This window comes from Thalia democratica, chromosome 6 (genome assembly GCF_965202585.1).
Source record: "Thalia democratica chromosome 6, ktThaDemo2.hap1.1, whole genome shotgun sequence".
Classification (NCBI taxonomy): domain Eukaryota; kingdom Metazoa; phylum Chordata; class Thaliacea; order Salpida; family Salpidae; genus Thalia; species Thalia democratica.
Window position 1 is genome coordinate 31,624,073 of NC_139170.1, and position 19,243 is coordinate 31,643,315.

General features: G+C 24.3%; 1 protein-coding gene across 2 annotated transcripts; it reads left to right on the forward strand.

Moving 5' to 3' along the window:
- Positions 1 to 2,764: 2,764 nt before the first annotated feature.
- LOC145838543 (uncharacterized) lies at positions 2,765 to 16,949 on the forward strand. Of its 2 annotated transcripts, none has more exons than XM_082946157.1 (16): positions 2,765 to 2,861; positions 4,462 to 4,530; positions 5,636 to 5,815; positions 6,077 to 6,224; positions 8,895 to 8,968; positions 9,036 to 9,114; positions 9,439 to 9,597; positions 11,144 to 11,206; positions 11,271 to 11,337; positions 12,007 to 12,088; positions 12,832 to 12,898; positions 13,373 to 13,506; positions 13,690 to 13,792; positions 14,385 to 14,494; positions 15,817 to 15,900; positions 16,695 to 16,949. In XM_082946157.1, exons 4-16 carry the CDS (start codon positions 6,102 to 6,104, stop codon positions 16,807 to 16,809), a joined length of 1,260 nt encoding a protein of 419 aa, XP_082802283.1. In that variant the 5' UTR covers positions 2,765 to 2,861; positions 4,462 to 4,530; positions 5,636 to 5,815; positions 6,077 to 6,101; the 3' UTR covers positions 16,810 to 16,949. The 2 variants fall into 2 exon arrangements, with proteins under 2 accessions (XP_082802283.1, XP_082802282.1); XM_082946156.1 differs by having other exon boundaries at positions 5,685 to 5,815.
- The last annotated feature ends 2,294 nt before the right edge of the window (positions 16,950 to 19,243 follow it).

Here is a 19,243-nt window from a genome sequence, read left to right on the forward strand (position 1 = left end):
GAAGATCTAGTGTAAATTTAAAAAATTTTAATTGTTCAAAATTTTTAAATCCCCCCCTTTCACGCCTTTACTAATTATTGACCCCTAAGTACTTAAATCGTCTCCAGGGGGCGATATCAACCACTTTGGATATAGATTTTTTTTTTATTTACTCAATTATACAAAGTTGCTCAGTATAAAACTCAGGATTTTTATACCACTTAAATTTATTGGATTTTTATTTAATTGATGTTTTTTTGTTTTTGTTAGAATTATTTTAAAGTTATCTTTTCTTGATTAAGTTTTATAAATTATAGGTTTTTTATAGTAAAAAAGAATAGTTTTTGTTTATTTTATTTAAGTTTTTGCTACTACCACTTATTAAAGTTATTTTATTTTACTTTTACTAATAAACTCAAGATACTTAATGTGGTAGTTCTTTTTTTATGTACTAAACTAATTTATACATTAAACAATTTTATTTTCAATGTATGCTGCTTACATTACATAACTTTTTTAAGTTAATTTTGAACTTTTCAATTAAATCAGTGTTTCATTTTTTCATTCCAATATATTTCGTCAAATTCTATTAATTCAAAAATATTTTTTTTTAAATTTGAGTTTTTTTTTATTCATTAAAAAAATATAAAATTAAGTCTGATGTTTAAATTAAAATTATTATTAATATTAATAGATATTAATTTTTTAATTTAAAATTTTTGTTTTATATGGTGAGCAATAAATATTTATAAAAATAAGCATTTATTTTTATTAGTTTTTTAGTTATAGAAAGTGCAGAATGAAAATGAATATTTAAAAAACAGCTAGATTATATTATTGAAGTTTTAAAAAAAAAAAAGAGAACTAGCTAACAAATCAGGCTGATCATAAATATTTGTGTGATTGTTACACTTTATTTAAATAATTAACAATTTTGTTTACGTTTTTCAATTGGTTTTTAAAGGAAACACTGTACAACTTTGTCCTTGTTTTACTTTTTTATTGTTGGTATATAACCGTATTTAACTTGCAGAAACAAAATGTATCAATAAGCTGGTAATGATTAAATTTGTAAATATTATTTTCATTTTGAAATATAATTAACAATAAGTTGAAAAACTGTTTTTAAAAAGTTCAATCTAGTTTTTTACAACTTTAAAAAAACTGTTGTATGTGTTATAAAGTTATGACAAAAATAAAAATGAAAAGTCTTTTAATTTTAACTGCACGTATATATACAATTAATAGGTTTTGAAAATATAAATTTTGTCAACATGAAATAAAACTTTATAAAATTAGAAGTTTTTTTCTTGCAATTTTGTAAGCATTTTTTAAACTTTTTCAATGGTTTTGAAACACCTAATAGTCTTTTTTCACAAAAAAAATATTTTTTAGATAATTAAAATACATTTTTTAATCAAAGTTATATATAAACAGGGTATGAAAAATCAAGACTATTAAAAAGCTAGAATTTCCAGAATACCTTGTCATATTTTATATTCAATAATTGTTTTTTAATTAAGGTTTTTTGTTTGTTACAGTTTAAGTTTTTGTAAGTATAACATAGTTTTTTAGGTTGTAGTATTATTAATTTTTAATAAACTCTTAAAAGTTTATTTTTAGTATCTTGTAAAACTAGAAGCGTAGCTAAAGTGCTTTATTTTTACTTATTTTTCTTTCTGTATCACTGGTAGTTTTATTTAATAAACTTTTAATGCTGCTTATCAATAACTATTTTAAGAGAATATTATAAATAAAAAGTTTAATAGTTTTTTAAAACCTTACAATGACTTTTTTATAACCTAAAAGTAATATTTTGTTAGCAGTAAAATTAAAAAATACTTAAGAAATTTAGTTTTATAAACTGTTCTTTAATTATTATAAATCTAAGTATACTGATTTAAATATCATTACCAAAAGGTTAACTACTTATTTTTCTTTAAATACTGTTTTTTACATTCTTTTTTAAAGCTTATTTTTTAAACTTTAATATATACTTTATTTATCACATAAAATTATTGAACTTAAATCATAATTATGTGAAAAATAGTTTTGTTCTTGTGTGAACAACTAAAAGTTATAACTTTATTTCTATTTGGTAAACAGCTTAAAGCAAAGGTTTTTAAGATTTTGTGATAAAAATTTAAACTAAAAAAGGCTGTAAATGGTTATACTTATTATTCTTCCTTTTTTCAGTTTGTTGTTTTTTATTTTGTTTTATTGACATCTAATTCTATATCTTGGTCATGCTTAACAATATATTTTGGTATAATTTACATCATACATCTATTCTATTGCTGGAAGTATTTTAAGTTGTAAAATTATAATTTAATAATTAAAATTTGAAGTATATAAAGTTAGTTCTTAAATGAAATAAAATACTCTGTGTTTTATTTTTATCAGAAAAAGCAATTTGTTGTGTAGGTATGGCGAAAATTATACAGCAGTGTGTAAAAAGTTATAGAAATTATTTTCTTTACCAGAAAAAAAAAATCCATATTTTTAATTTCCCAAAAATTTATTTGACCTCTACTATTTATCAATTTATAAATTTTTTAAAAGTGTTGTCTGTTTTCTTATAATTTCTGCTTGTGGTTTCAAGTATTTTGTTTAGTAAACTATTTCAATAGTTTAAGTTATTAAATTTTACTTATAACACCTTATTCATTAATTTTTTTTAAGTTTAACCATCAAGTACAAAGAGATTTTAAATTAGTTTTAACAAATATAAACTTAATTAAATATGTATAAGTCTATATATTTTGTTCACAAAAAGCTACAATTAAAATAAAAATGTTATAATGTTTGCATTAATAGAAGAATATAGTTGAACAAATGTTAATTATTTATAACTTTTTAGGTTGCTAGCTGGATGCTTAGGGGTGAGTTTTCTTAATGAATATCTATTTATAAGTTATTAGAAAAAACTTTTTTTATTTTACTAATATCATCAGTAAATTTCTGTAAGATGAATTTTTTAAACAACTAAATCTTAAAACTATAAGTGTTTTTACAACAATAGTTTCAAACTAGAATGTTGCATTGTAATAAAAAACTACACTTTATAGTATTTTCATTAATATATCTTTTGTTTCTGACTTTCTCAAACAGAAATCTTCTGCACTAAGATAAAAAAAACATAACAACAACTTAAACTATACAACAACAATAAAACTAGTTTAAAACTTTCTCCAAAATATTTATACAGGTCTACTTGTCTACAGTTTCAATTTAAAAAATATTCTCATTCTTCTGATAAAACTTTCGTTTAAATAGAAACAATTAAAATCAGTTTCAGATATTTTTACTGTTTATCTAGTTTCAACCTTCATTTAAACTTGTAAACATATATAGTTTTATCTGAAAGTAGTAAATAAAAATACCATTGAAGTTTGTAATTTAGATAAAATTGACAACATTTTGACAAAAGTTATAAGTTTTTAGCAATTACAGGTTCCTTTTAGACCTTCGCAAAGTTTTGACTTTTTTGTATGCAAGTAACCTTAATTGTTTTTATCATCATTATACCTTAAATCTAATGAATAACTGCACTATCTTAATAGTTTGTCATAACACATAGGCCTTAATTCCTGAACTATTTTACTTTAACCCTTTAACTTAAAGTTAAGATAAATCTCCTTAATCATGAATTTAATCAATAAATACTTTTTTACTTTATTTTTTTAGTATTTAATATCCAAACTGTAACAGTAAACTAAAGCATAACTTAGCCTCAATATGTAAAATATACAAAAATAAGATCTTATGAGAAAGTTTAATTTATGAAAAAAAATAAACTATGTGACTAACCTATATAGTTCGATAGTTAAGTAGCTTAATCAAAATATGCATCATAGTGAAAAATTTTCCAAAATTAGAAACAATCCTATTCCCTAAAAATGTATTTACAATTTGCTAGTGTATATTATTATCTGTTTTTGTACTTTTTTCGGGCTAAACAATTAGTTTTAAGTTACATAAAATTGTCTCAGTTTTGATAGATCCAAAAAATTTTATTATTTAAACAAACTGAAATTCAATTAACCTCATCAAGTTATTTTTTTTTAATTTAAGTTTTTTTAAATGCAACTATAACCTTTGAATAAGTTAAAAATTTTGTCTTGAACAAATCTTCAAAGATTTTCTTTTTAAAAAACCAACTGTTTATTTATTTTAAAAAACAATGATGCTACCCGTCGTTCAAAATATTCATTTGTATAACAATCTCAACACACTAGTTTTTAAAAATTATCTCGTTTAGCCTAGAACATTTATTGTTTTATATATTTAAGTTGAATAACAAAATTAGAAAACAAAGTTTGCAGTGCTCGTAAGTACTTTTAAACTCATTTAACCCTATGAGTAAAAAAGTAAACTACTTTTTTAAATCTCCTGTCTGTGAGTGTTTTTGTTTGTAATAATAAACAGTAAGGAGCAAACTAACATATTTTGATTATCTACTCATAAAACATTTTTTTGTAGTTTCCTAGGGACTTGGTACAAAGCACAGTTCCTAATCATGTTTTTTCAAACCAGTCAATTTCTATAAAGGTAAGTTTTTTATTTTGTAACAAATTTTGTTTTTTGTATAAATCATACTAAAACAATACAGTTACATTACAACTGAGTTTTATTAAGTATGTAAACTTGTGAAAAAATTAAACAACATTTTACCAAAAATTAAATTTTGGTATTAACAAGTAAAGTGTTTTTTAAATTAAAGCTACACAAAAATCAGTTATTTAATTTTAACTAGAAAAATAGGAGCAATTTAATTTAATCAAAAACTAAAAGTAAACAAGTAAAGGTTTTTAAAGTTAACGTTATTACTACTATAAAGTATACAACTAGAATATTTTACTTAAATTTTTTAAGTTTTAAAAACCTAAGACTGTCTTTTGACTATCATATTAAAAAGTATTTTTATATAGTTTAGTTATATTCAGATTAAAAATAAATTGTTTTTTAACTAATTCTACTTATGATTATATGTAACTAGTTATAAGTTTATTTTTTATAGAGTTGACATCAATGTCTAAAATATTTTTCACTGTTTTTAAACTTTATCAAGTATTTCTTAAAATTTGCCATACATAAAGAACAATACATTAAAGTTATGCATCATAATTTTATTTCAAATCAAAGTACATTGCTTAAAAACTAAGCATAGAAGATGATAAGTAGAGTAAGGCATTATATAAAAAGAAAGTTAAAATTATTAATAACAGTTTATTTTTGTTTATTAAAGATTTATCGTAGTTGTTCCTTTAACTTAAACTATAATTAAAATTAAAATGTTTAAGATAATAACCTAATAAAGCAGGTAACATGATATATTTGAGTTTTCAAAGTTTTTTTTTCCAAATAATAGTATCAAAAAAACTTGAAAATTCAAATATATCATCTTATCTGCTTCATTAGGTTATTATCTTAAATACTTTAATTTTGAATAAGTTACAATAAAAAATTTTTGAATCATTTTAGTATAACTGCCAAAAACTTGTAGTTTTTATCTTATAAGATGTGAAAAAAAAGTTAAAAATTATTTTGTTTAGTTTACTTTCAGCAATTCACCTTACAATAAAAAGTTTTATATTTTTTCACTTTTAAATTTGTAAACGTTATAGAGCTGTTTCATATTTATTTTTTATTAAAGGTCCAAGGTATTTATCTTTAATGCTAATTAAAATACCATTCAAACAAAGGACTTGTGCCATTATTCCGATGAGGGGTTTTTCACTCAAAAGTTGCATTTAACCTGCAACACGAAAACAGGAACTTACAATAGCAAGGTGTTTGCTAAATGTGCCCAGCTCTTGTCAAAAGCTGTTTTAACGTGAGTTTCTTGCTTCCAATTCTGTGATGTTAAGTTAACAACTTATATGTTTCAATTAGATAGATGTTTTGATAAACAGAATACAACTCAATTCAATCTTTTCAAGTTATGAATAAAAAAACTGATTTTAAACTTTTTTATCTTGAAAAAACAGTAAAAGTAATTGTAACAATCTCTAGCTGTTAAGTCGAACCTTCAAAAAAGTATGAGCTACAATAATGATCTTTTTAACAAATAATTAAACATGTATAACAACATCAGAATCGAAGAAATACGAGACATAAGGATGATTTTCGAAGCTTTCGAAGAGTTTGACCAGAAGGGAATGCTTATAAACCAGGGAGATAAAATTTTGAAAACTTTGAAGATTGCCGGCTGGGTCATTGCGCCTGACAAGCTGGTGAAAAAAGTAACTTGCTTTCATTCATAAATATCTTTTTCAAGAGTATTTTGTTTTAGTGGATTTTTTATAAACTGTATTTATAAGGATAGCAATTTAAGTTATGCGAAACCGTGTAAAGTCTGTTTTATGAAGCTGGTTTGATAAAGCTGAAAGGCAAAATGTTTTACTTTGAAAACTTTAGACGTTTTGGAAAAAGTGTTTTTACTTTATAATGTTTTCAATTTATATACTTGGTTTGTTCTATTTTTCATGTAAATTTATAATCACTAAAAGATAAGTGAAACTTTTTTTTCTTGTTCTACCACTCAATTTTAAGTATATAATTTTTTAACTAAATAAAGTTGATTAATTTTGTAAACTTTGTATATGTATTGAGAAAGTTAGTTATATTAAAACATTATTATTTAGACACAAATAATAAAGATGATAATAAAAGTAACAAACCTGAGTATTTTCTAGAATTCATTTATTTATATACTTTTTTCATAAAATAGGCTCTATTATTGTAACCATGTCAGTTAAGTTATTTTTTCAATTAAATCTGCTTTAAAATTCATTTCAAAAAAGTATATCAAGATTAATTAGTATAAACAAACTTTTTTATTTACTAAATTTGTCTATGTATTAGTTATCAATACTTTTTTTTTGCAAATTTGATGATGTTAAAGAATTTTTAAATTGATATTATACTGCAATGAAATATTTGTTGTAATAAATTCATTCAAACTGATCAAGCAGTTTTGTCTACTTTAAGAAACTTTGTATAGTATTAAAACTATTTAGAACAATTTCTAAGTTTATATTAAACTGCTTTTTAATGATAATAACTTGAGCCACTATACTAAAACAATATATAAAAAAAATATTATTATGAGTGTCCGTAGAATAATTAGAATATAGCTCATTTTAGTGTTTATGTTTATACTTGTTTCATTTCATTTCAGATTTTACATTGTTAATAAATTATTAAACTAAATTGACAAGGAGTTATTTATTCTTCATGTAAAATCTTTCTTTGTCAATAACTCCTTGTCAATTTAGTTTAATAATTTATTAACAATGTAAAATCTGAAATAAAACGCACTAAATAAATCCAAAACAATTCAAATTCATGCATTCCACGCTGAATCCTCCTACAAACCCTTTTGAAAAAATAAATAAAAACTGCAATAAAACGCATTAAATAAATCCAAAACAATTCAAATTCATGCAATTCCACGCTGAATCCTTCCTGACTCAGCAATTATCACTATCAGCAGCAATTGAACACTCAGCACCAACTGTTGTATAAACAGGAACAAACAGACTTCACTTACGGTGATTTCTACTTTGGAGTACTCCACTCTCAAGCTTCCCTGAAGTATTGAAGTCTTTCAACCTACGCAAAGCAAGCGGCACCTTTTTTTTTGGGAACCATAGGAGCAGGAATGTACTCTTCCTCAACCTCTTCATGATCCGCTTCAACCTTACTGGTTTTACCAGTATTGGCACCGTTGAAATCCTCTGTAACCTTTACAGAAGAATCAGGACGTTGATGATCAACATTGCACTCATGTGAGCTTGGTAGATTACTGCTCCAACCTTGGAAAGTTTTTGCTTCAATGCTTGTTGAGACTGGGTTGTACATCCTTAAAAACTTTCTGTTCCTCTGAGTAAGTCTCCGTGAACCATCAACTCTGACTACATACTGATCATGTGGAAGCACCTCCACTACCACTCCGCTTCTGTCCCATTTACGTGGATGAGTCCCACTCTGGTTCTGTAGTAGACACCTACTGCCAACATAGAGAGGTCGCAAATCCCTGGCTCGCTGGTTAAGTACTTCGGAGTTCTTAACAAATCTTGTACGGAGCGCCTCTTGTTTAAGCTTCCATGCTTTTCTCCACATGGGTCGCACATTAGGATTGGAGAATTTGTCAAGTTTGTTCAAGAATGAGAAGCGGAGTGGTAATGTCAAGAATGTTTTTATTTATTTTTTTGTTCGTCAAATAAATCCCTTGTTTAAGTTAATTGAGCTTTGTTAATGCATAAAATTTAGTTTCATCTTAGTAAAATATTTTTGTTACTTATTTAAATCCCCTCTTGACGAGCTATGTCATTGCCTTAAACTTTATGTTTATACTTGTTTCATTTCATTTCAGATTTTACATTGTTAATAAATTATTAAACTAAATTGACAAGAGAGCTATTCTTCAGTGTCATTAAAAGTTTAGTTATAAAAGTTTTTTGATTTTTACTTTAATTGTTGAATATTTTACAAAATTCATCACTTGTCAAAACTAATTTCTCTAAACTAATATCAGTATAATAAATAAACAGTAGTAAACAGTAATAGCAGTAATAAACAGTACTTCGTACTTAAGCCCGCTTGGTTAGATCACAACAGCGGTTTCTCGCGACTGTTTCTGCCTGATGAGTCCTAATTAGGACGAAACCGGTCGTAGGATTGTCTCAGATGCTGTTGTTGTTGATCGTGCGGTGAAGTTCATTGTTTATATCTAAACTAGTAAAAGATATATGTATAGTTTCTATCGATTTTCTACATTTCTATGAAGTTATGTAATGTACACAAAACCTTTTAAAGCTTATTTCTCAGTAAATATTCTATACCTAACTGTTGATTACTTTTTATGAAGGTTAGATGTCAATCTAAAACTCTTTTTAAACATCTTACAGCTTCGCCATGTAAAAGTGTCGTACGATGAAAAAGAAAGAATCCAGTTGTACGAATTTCTCGACCTCATACCATTGTAAGCGTTATAAAATACTATAAATTTTGTTTTTGATTGTTGTTAACATCTTTTATTTTTGATTTAGGTGTGAAAAACTTCCTATTCCCTTAAAACAAGTTCATAAACATTTGGGAGATGAAAAAACAAAAAGAAGTGTTTACAAGGTTAATTAAACTTAAAACTATTGGTTTTTTGAGTCATTTAAACAATAATCAAATAAAACAGTTTTTGTTTTTTTTTTCTCGAATAACCAAAAAAGCATGTAAAGCTCTACAAGCTGAAATGTTTTTTTGTTTTATGTAAAGTTACTTTCCACTTGAGTACTGAATTTGAACACAGATTTTATTGATAAAAAAAGCGTTACTAAAAGGAGGTGCGTCCTTAAATGGAAGAAGCTTATTTGTGTTATATAAAATTATAAAAAAAAGTGTTTACTGTACTAGTTTTTTTAATCTAATATTAACACAAAAACTGTATACAAACTCCAGATAGACGCGCTGAGAGAAGTGTTGAAAACAGAGGACAGCAGAATGTACGGATATTTGAATCACCTGTACGAGATGCAGCAATTACCACTCGATTATCCGGCCTTTGTATCCGATAAAGATTACGACCCGAAACTCAACTTAGATTGTTTTGAAGATCAAGTGAGTTTTGATTAACTTTTTATTTTAAAATTTGAAAGTTTTTTAAACATAAATAACAACTTGTGGTGTATTTGAATATTTTTTTAAAACTTAACTTGGATTGTTTTGAGGTTCAAGTTAGTGATTTTATTTTTTTTTGAAAAACTTTGCAATTTTTTTTACTGTAACACTACTTTTGAATTTTTCGATTACTTATTATTGATTTTTTTAATGTCTTGTTTCTATAACTACTCTTTGCTTCTGGCAATACTTCAAGTTTTAACTATTAAGTTAAAAGTTCTGAATATTTTTTTTAAACCTAAGCAACTACTTTTGGAATTTTAAGTATTTTATAATTGTTGATGTATTTGAGTTTTCTGAATGTTTGAAACTATGGTCTCTCTTTGCTTTTTTATAAGACTTAAGATTCTATTACATTTTTATCAAAAATTGTCATATGATTTTTGCTGATTAGCTTACCAAAACCATCTGTTTTTAAATTTATTCTATCATTGTAATATGTGTACAAAAGGTTATAGTTTAATAAAAACAAAATATATAAACTTTATGAAGAGATATCAAAAAATTTGAAAAAAAAATTTAGTTATTTAATTAAGCTGTATTTTTATTCTCATCATGTCAAAGCATTAAAGGTATTAAAAAAAAACTTTTAGAGTAATTTATTTAAAGATTAGTTGTTAGTTCTTAAAGTTTTGGTTAAACATAAAAAACTTAGTTTAGCTTAGTCTTACAAAACTTGCAAATAATTGTCGTAGAACTTTTTTTGGTTCATTGAAAACTTTAAAGTTTATATGGATCGTTCTAAATTTATTGTTAAGCATCAAAATTTAGTTTAATTAAACCTAAAACTATTGGTTTAATTACGATTAAATAAATAATCTTAACGATTAATGTTATACAAACAATCTTTTTTTTTATAGAAACTAAATAAAATGCTTGAGACAAGTGCTAGTACTTTATATGACACTTTTGAATTTCTTTTGCGCACAGTGATCTATCGCGAGTCCATGCTCTTTTTTAGTTACACATTTTATAATTATCAAAAAATTAAAATTTAAAATCTTTAGTATTGTACAAACTAAATTTATTGTACATATTGAATTAACAAAATATTTTTTTACCTATTAAAATGCTAACTCACCTCTCTACTTCTGTTTCTATTCAAATACTTTATCAGAAAACCGCCAGAAGTAGGTATATTTGCTAGCTTTCGTTTTAACACGCATTTTTGCTATGGACGCAATATGCGTAGATTCGCGAGATGTTATTGTTTAATTTTTTCAAAACAATTACTTTCTTGTTTTATTTACAAAACATATTTATAATGAACTCAAAATAACTGTTTGTAAATAAATTTGAAATGTAATTATGCTTAAAACAAATTGTACCCAATTCTAATCCCTTACTTTATATTAAGTAATAATTCGATTTGTACTTATTTTTTTATTAGTTATTTTCTTAGAAGCGTTTACTTATATTTAAATAAGGTTTTTTTTTTAATTCAACGTATTGAAACTTAGTTAACATTACATTAAAAACTTTACAGCTTAAAAAAAGTGCAGAAAGTAAAACATTGATAAAAAAAGAAGTTCAAAAAAATGATAAGCAAGTAAGTTTGATTTTATAAACTTTAAGCCTAATTTAAAACTTATAACCGATTGCTAAAATTTCAGTTGAGAATTTTGAAAAACAACACGTCATTCGGATCAAACACCAGCAAGTTTTCACAAAACTTATCAGGTAAAAATAAACTGAGAGTTTAAAAAAAGAAAAAAATTAATCTTTGTCATGTTTTAGTTTTTATTTAAGTTTGCTTTATTGAGAACTTTCTTGACTGGCCTAAACAAATTTAATTTTAAAAATATGAGCGTGATATAAATTTAAATATCATGTAAATTTTTTAGTTCTTAAGTTTTTTTCACTGACACGTTAATTTTTTTTATACATCATTAATACTGTTATAAGTATTGACTATTTTGTTAAATATCAGTTATAGTTATAAGACCTTTTAACCTAAATCAGCAAGTTTGTAAATTTAAATTTAATCTGTTATTCCTACTTATTAGCAATTAAATGTTAGAATTACTAATCGAATTCTTTTTTGTTGTAAAACGTTTTTGAACAACTTAAAAAAAGTTTTTGTAATTTATAAAAATATAAGACTGTATAGTTGACGTCTTTAATTGTAATATAAGTTTTATCACTTAACTTCTATCTTTACAATATTTTTTAATAATTAAAGTTCTCTTACTGTGATTTTAAAGACCGTGTACAATTTTCAATGGATTTACAGTCTTTAAATAAGTTTTCATAACATTCTAGAAATAAACTAATAAAACTTAATACAAAATATATTTCCACTAAAAAATTGTGTTTAATCATTTTACTTTGAACATTATTTATTTACAGAAAGAACGTTTAAAAAGGTTTTTGAAAAAAAACAAAGAAAAACTAAAACTGTTAATCTTTCAACTAAAAAAAATGAAAAAAAGTGAGTAGTTTAGAAAAACCGTTTTTAAATTGACATTACTTCAAAATAATTGTAAAATCATCTATGAAGATTAGTACAACCAGTTTTGCTTAGATATTGTGCTTTTTTCTAATTGTTATATTGATGTAAAGCATAATAATGATAGTGACTATTTTACATCAATAAAAACAGTTTTAATTTGCTTGGACAATAATAAAATGCTTGAATTACTAAAAACTGAAAAGTTTACATATGTACAAAATCAATGGTTTTTGTTTCATTTTAGTAGAGTTACACACAGTCATTACATTTTAAATTCTGTGCGCACTCGGCAATAAATAAACAAATTTTTAAACACACTATTTTTTTTTTTGCTACGAAATACAATAAATCTAACAAAATACAAGAGCTATCAAAAACTGACTTTCAAAAAGAAATACTATACGGTATATACCTTATTGTAATATTTTTGACTACTTATAAAAATTTATGTTAGAATAAAATTAGTTTATGTGCACACTTTGAAAAAGACTGTTCTTAAATGTAACAAGATTTTGTTTCACTACTGAACAGTTTTAAAAAGTTTTTTTCAGACCTTTTAAATTGATTAAATACAACAATAGATTGATTTTATGCAAGTAAAATAAATTTATACGATTTCTTTAGAATAAGACTTAGTTTGTTTATAATTTTGTTAAATTTGTTTAATACTTGTTGAATTTGTATTCTTAAACTTATGTATTTAATTTATTTTTATTTTTCAGCAAGACCCACATAACAGAAAAAATATTGGGTAGAAAATCCGGTCTACCAACACAAAATACAAAAAATGTAAAGTTTTAGTAAAGTTCAAACTAAAATAACACAATGTATCATAAAAATTTCCAAGTTAAAACAAGTTTTTTTTTTGCCTCATATCTATATGCACTATTTACTTTTAATTAAAACCATACTCTTTAGCTAATTTATACAGTTATAGCTTAAAAAATGTTATCTTTGGAAAACATTTAGTTAAACTAACGGCGTTTTTCTGCTCATTAATTATGAACAGCTCAACATATTTTGTAAAAATTAACGTACATTAGAAACAAAATGAGCGAAATTTTGTGTGAAACTTGTTTTTATGTAATAGGTTACTATAAACATATACTAATAAGTTATAAATACAAACAAGATATAGAAATTTATCTAAAGTAAACCTATATTTATACATTATAAAATAAGATTGAGTTAGGAATAACCATTTAACTGTATAATGTGAACTTCAAAACAGTTCTAATTGATTAGTTTTTCGAATTAAAACAGAGCTACAAAAAAGAGAAGCACCAAAGTATTGAAAAAGAATCTGGTTCAAAAATATTAGATGAAGCAAAATACTCAAATAAAGACCAAAAAAGCTTGTTGATCAAAAACACTGCTACTACATCACAAAATGACAAGTAACTACAGTTTTTTTAAAAATAATAAGCTATTTTAGAATTGTTTTAAATTACACTTAAAAGTTTACTAAAACAAAAATTAATGTGTTTTTAACTCAATTATTTATATTGTTTAACATACTGTATACCTTTTTATTTTTGCATATAATTTTTAAATATTTACAAAAACAATTATTTTTTTAGTATCGAGGCCGGAGAAAATAATACAATTTATTCTATGGATACAATTATTTCTGAACATAAAGTAAGACCACACAAAGATTTCAAAAAGAAAAGCACATTTGAGGTAAATAGAAATGTTCATTCATTATGCGAATTAAATTACTTATTTAATAAATACAAGCTGATCAAAAATTTCGACATAATATATTTTAGCTGATTAGATATAAGTATAAACAAAATTCAAAACTTAAGCTTCACTATTTTCAAAACTGTTTTTGTTTCAACAAATTGCTTTTTATCAAAGTCACTGCTAGTTTGTATTCCAAATATATTTACTTGAATATCATTTTTATCTTTAAAACTTAATTTTGTTACACCTTCCTGAAAATAAAAAAGTTTTTGATAGAATGCTTTAATTGAACAGCTGTTATGATGCAATGATCAGTTGTGTTAGCTTTATTTAGTTATCTTAAATTTTCTTAAACACACTACAAATGTTACATGTTATAAAAAAAATATTATCAATTTTATAAATTGTTTTATTCAAGCTTCAAGTTTACTTAGCAACTGAAGTATTACTTTTTGTATTTGTTTTGATTTACTTGACTCATTTTACTACTTATTTTCTAGGCGTTTATATCACTTCAACGTACCAACCTCACTTACTTCATATTTTAAAATGTATCAAAACAGCTTTACAGAAAAATATTTTCCAGTCAAATTCAATATCTCGAAGAGCAAGGGTGTTAGGTGAATACAAAAGAGACCAGGCGACCCAAACTACTGAAAACACAGCTTTCGACAACTACCTGAGTCAGGAATTCAGGTTTATTATTAGTTTTTATTTAAGTTTTTAAACTAAAAGTGTATTTTTGAAATTATTTCTATAAAGTTTTAATTTTTAATGTTAATTATAACTGATTTTAAAACTGAATAATTTGCGACTGTTTAGAAAATATAAAGTTTCAAAAACAAATTGATAGTTTGTGATTATTTGAGTGAAATTTCTTTAACAAATCAAGTACATATGACTTTTAATTAACAAGGTATAATTTAATAAAGACTGAATTTAAAATGTAACGTATTCATTTTATACTAAGTTTGCTTTTTTTAAGCTTTTTACTTTTTAGTGTTAAAAAAAAAAAATTTTGTTTCAGTAGCATAATTTCATAACTTGAGTAAAAACAAGTACAGTTTTCAATATAAACATCATTTTGTTATTCTTAACTTTTTTCTTTTGAACCTACATTTTCAAGTATTTAATTATGGTAGTTTTGTTTGCATTATATTTAAACTTAATCAAATAACTTGATATAGTACTATATTTTTTTTTTCATAATTTAAAAATACGTAAGTTTAAGCTGTGTAATCTTGCATAAATTACAGAGTCAACCGAAGTTTGTGTTATCTAAATAGCTATAATGAATTTAATTATACAACTAATAGGAGTTTTCGAATACTTACTTCAAAGAGGACTTATATAAGGGATAAAGTTATTTTCTTACATTTGTTTTAAAAAACCTTTTTTAAGTTTATTTGTTTTGATTTTTTTATCCAAAAGTTCAATTATCGTAAATAAGATAAAAATATGGCTCAAATAAAATTTTCTAGTTGACTTTTAAACTTTTATTATTGTCATTATTATAGCCTGTAAAATTTCTATTAAGTTGCCATGAAACCTGGAAATACTTTAAATTTCACAATTTAGGAAAAAAACTAGAAAAACCTTGAACTTGAGAAATTTTTATAAAAACCTTGAAAAACCTGGAACTTAAAAAAAAGCTTTTATATGTTAAGTAACGAAATTTATATTGAATACGAAAAATCTATCATATACAATACTTTTTTGAATTATGTAAAATTGTATATATTATGAAACTGGTTTAAAGTGGCATTACAGTACCTTTTCAACATTTTTTTACTACTTAAGACAGTTGTGTACCATAATTTCACTTTTATATTTAAAATGGCAAAACTATTGTACTTTCAAAACTCTGGAAGAAATTCAAAAACCTGAAAAGTTTTTCAAAAAAAACATGGCAATAATTATTTGTTTAAAATCAATTGATAAGGTTATTAGATTTAACAATATTTTTTAAACTTTACTCAAGTTTCTAAAAATTAAGAAATGTATTTTCAAACTAACAGCCTTGAAGATTGCCGACATAGTAATGAAATAAACTTATCGTATGCTTTGAATAAAGAGATTTGTCATCGCAAGCAAATAAACAGGTTGGTTATTTTTATTTATTGTTGAAATAAATTTTGATATGCTATCAGATAAATTGTTATTTTCAAGTTTAAACAGTTATGATTTTAAAAGTTTTTTCTTCAAAAATTGTTGATAACTTCGTCTAGTTCAAAAAGCTTTTTCTCTGAAGGTTGTTAATGTTTAGTCATAAGTTTTAGTTGTCACTGCAAGTTTGACAAAAATTTTACAATGTTTTAGAAAATAAAAAAGTATTTATATAATGTAATGATACTCAAAAGAAAATGTTTGCATTCTGAGTATTTAAGTAAGTTAAGTATCCCTGTTAGCTTTTTAATAAACGAAAGATCTCATCAAAGCGTTTGTATAAGACTGAGACTGACTTTTTTGATGGTTCTAACCATGTTTTGTTTTTGTTAGCTTTTTATGCTCACTTTAGCTGTAGTTTTTAAGCTAAGCTATAAACATTTGATTTTTTTACTTTATTTTAAAGTTAATGTATCCAATTTTTAATTACATACTAAACTTGGTATTGAAATTTCGTAAACTATTTGTTACTAGCTCTTTTTTCTTACTAATTTAATTGAGGCACAAAAATTCAAAAACGTATTATTGTTTGTTGTTCAAATCAAAAATATATGTACTTCAAAAAAAAAGCTTCAATTTTTTTATCATAGAATTTATTACTATGTTTATTTTGAGAGTAAAAAATTACCAAGTAAACATATTAAATGTAACTATGAATAAGATTATTAACAATGTCAGGAATAATCCTATTTAGAAATGATTTCAAACTTTATTATATACTTTTCAACAGAATTGTCAAGAGACTATGGGACTCAAAAGAAGTTTCTTGCAAAAAACAAACAAACAAATTCATATATCAAAAATCAGATATGTTTGTTGCAAACATTGAATCATTGATTGTTTAATTTTATTATTTAAAATTTAAAAACTAAATATAAGAGTTAAAATGAATCTTTGTTAAGAAGCAACTAATAGTATAAACTTTTTTGTTTTTTTTTTATTATTGTACCTAATAATCTTAATTACAACTTTTTCTAAAACTTTTTCAACCAAAAAAACAATTAATTTAATTCTTAAAAAATGTTTTAGTAGCAAATTATGTCATTTATTTTTATTAAATCATTTTTACGTGTTATGTTTGCAGTAAAAAATATTTCTTAAATCATTTTTAAAAATTGATAAAATCACTTTTGTGTTTTAATGCAGAAAATTACTTAAATTTTTTTTTTTTTTTTTTTTGTCCTCAATTTTGTATTCTGAAACCGATTAAAAAAGTTTATTTTTTTAGTTATGTGCAAGTTTATATACATTTTCTAATGACACCAATAACTTTTTTGTTTGTTCTCAGTTTTATAAAATATAACTAAAATGTAACAGTAATTTTTTTACATTGATATATATGAAAACAAATTATACAGTAATCTTCCTTTATTCTACCAACATATGTTTCTGTGTGTCAACGACAACGACGACAACGAGTAATTTTTAAAGACCTACAACTGTCAATTTAAGAATTGCGTTTTTTTTATGATTTCAATATTTATTTTTTAAGTCACGATTTATTACATACACTAAGCTTTTAAAATAATTTTGAATTTTTTTTTGACTAAAACGACTTATACACACACCAAGCCCTTATGTTTATTATCAGAAATTAAAGTAAGTAGTGTTTTCATTTTTATAAGTGTTTTATATAATAACAAGAAGTTTGTTATTTATACTATTAAATACCTTTCCACAAATTAAGTTTTTTTAAACTTACGAAAAATGATATTTTTTATTGTCACAAGCTTTCAGTCACTTATTCAGCAACTTATTTTAAATTTTACAGACAAGTTTTTTATAAGAAAACCCGCAAATGTTTTTTAAAATTTAAAGCAGTCCGGCCCCTAGTATGAAAATTTGGCCAGTTATACTAAACTTTGAAACTTACATTAGATGTTCTTGGTTTTGCAATGAATAGCAAAAAAAAAGGTCTCAGGTACAATTAACAGGAAGTTTTAAACTTCCACTAAATATTCTTAAAAAAGGGTTTATAGAATTTATATACCATTTGCAATTTAATATCAATAGATTATTCATTTCGTTTTTTATATTTTATTACACAAAGCTATTAATACACATACCTTTAGTTTTAATTACTGAATCTTTATTTTTTGTGTTTGTTTTAATTTATTCATACGTCATAATTTAAAGTTATTTTTTAAGCTATTCACTTAACAAATTTTTTTCAAATTTCATTTAAAATTTATCACTTGACAAAGAAACGTGTATGGTTTTGAAAAGCTTTGTGTAATAAAATATAAAAAACAAAATGAACAATCTATTGATATTAAGTTGCAAATGGTATATAAATACGTTCAAAAACCTTCCTATAATAGTAGTTATTAGAATTAATATTAATTTTCATAGAATCAATGTTTTGTTTTAATTGAGTAATTTTCGTGATTTTTATAAAAATGTTATGCTCCGGCCCACCAAGGACTAAAACTTTCCACATCTAGATCGCTAGCTGAAAACTTTACCAACCCCTATTATAAGGTTTAAAAGGCAACAACAACGGAAGTATATACATATAAAACGTTTGGCACTAGGGGTGGACAATGATTTAATCGGCATGTCAGATATAGAATAGCTTAGTTCTTGTCGGATTAGAGCATTTCAGTTTCATTTAAATCACGAAAATTACTCAATTGACCAGTTCATTTTGACAATAAACTATTGTTACCCAAAATAGGAGCCTCACTGATTTCCTTCGAAATTGCCTCGGTCTCAGGCTCGACAATCTCATCAGATTCCAGGTTAGCAGTAGTCTCGGAACAGCTTATTTCGGTGCGAGACTGGGTTTGTGGTGCTTTCAAGACTAATGCCTTTTTTAAGGGTTTTAAGGACATAATTATATAATTTATTTAACTAAATATAATGAAACTAAGTAATGTTGGTTTATTATGTACAAATAAACGCAATGACAGCTCACAATAAGTATAGACACTTAAAGTTAACAATTAAAAGGAAAACGTGCTCTGGATTCCCTCCTTGACGTGTCACTGGTCTCCAGTCGCTCAGCTTCTGGCACTCGACGTTGGTCTGTCTCGTTTACAGAGCCTTGATGAACGTTGCGTGGTCTGTTTTCCTTTCCGTAATCGGAGCGTGGTGATAAAATACGATATTAAATAGGCACGATGATATAAATATGTATAAATATTACAATACAAGTACAATAGTGAATAAATGCGATAATATAAATATGTATAAATATTACAATGCAAATACAATAGTGAGTAAATATGATAATATGAATATGTATAAACACTACGATAGAATTAAACAGTACGAAAA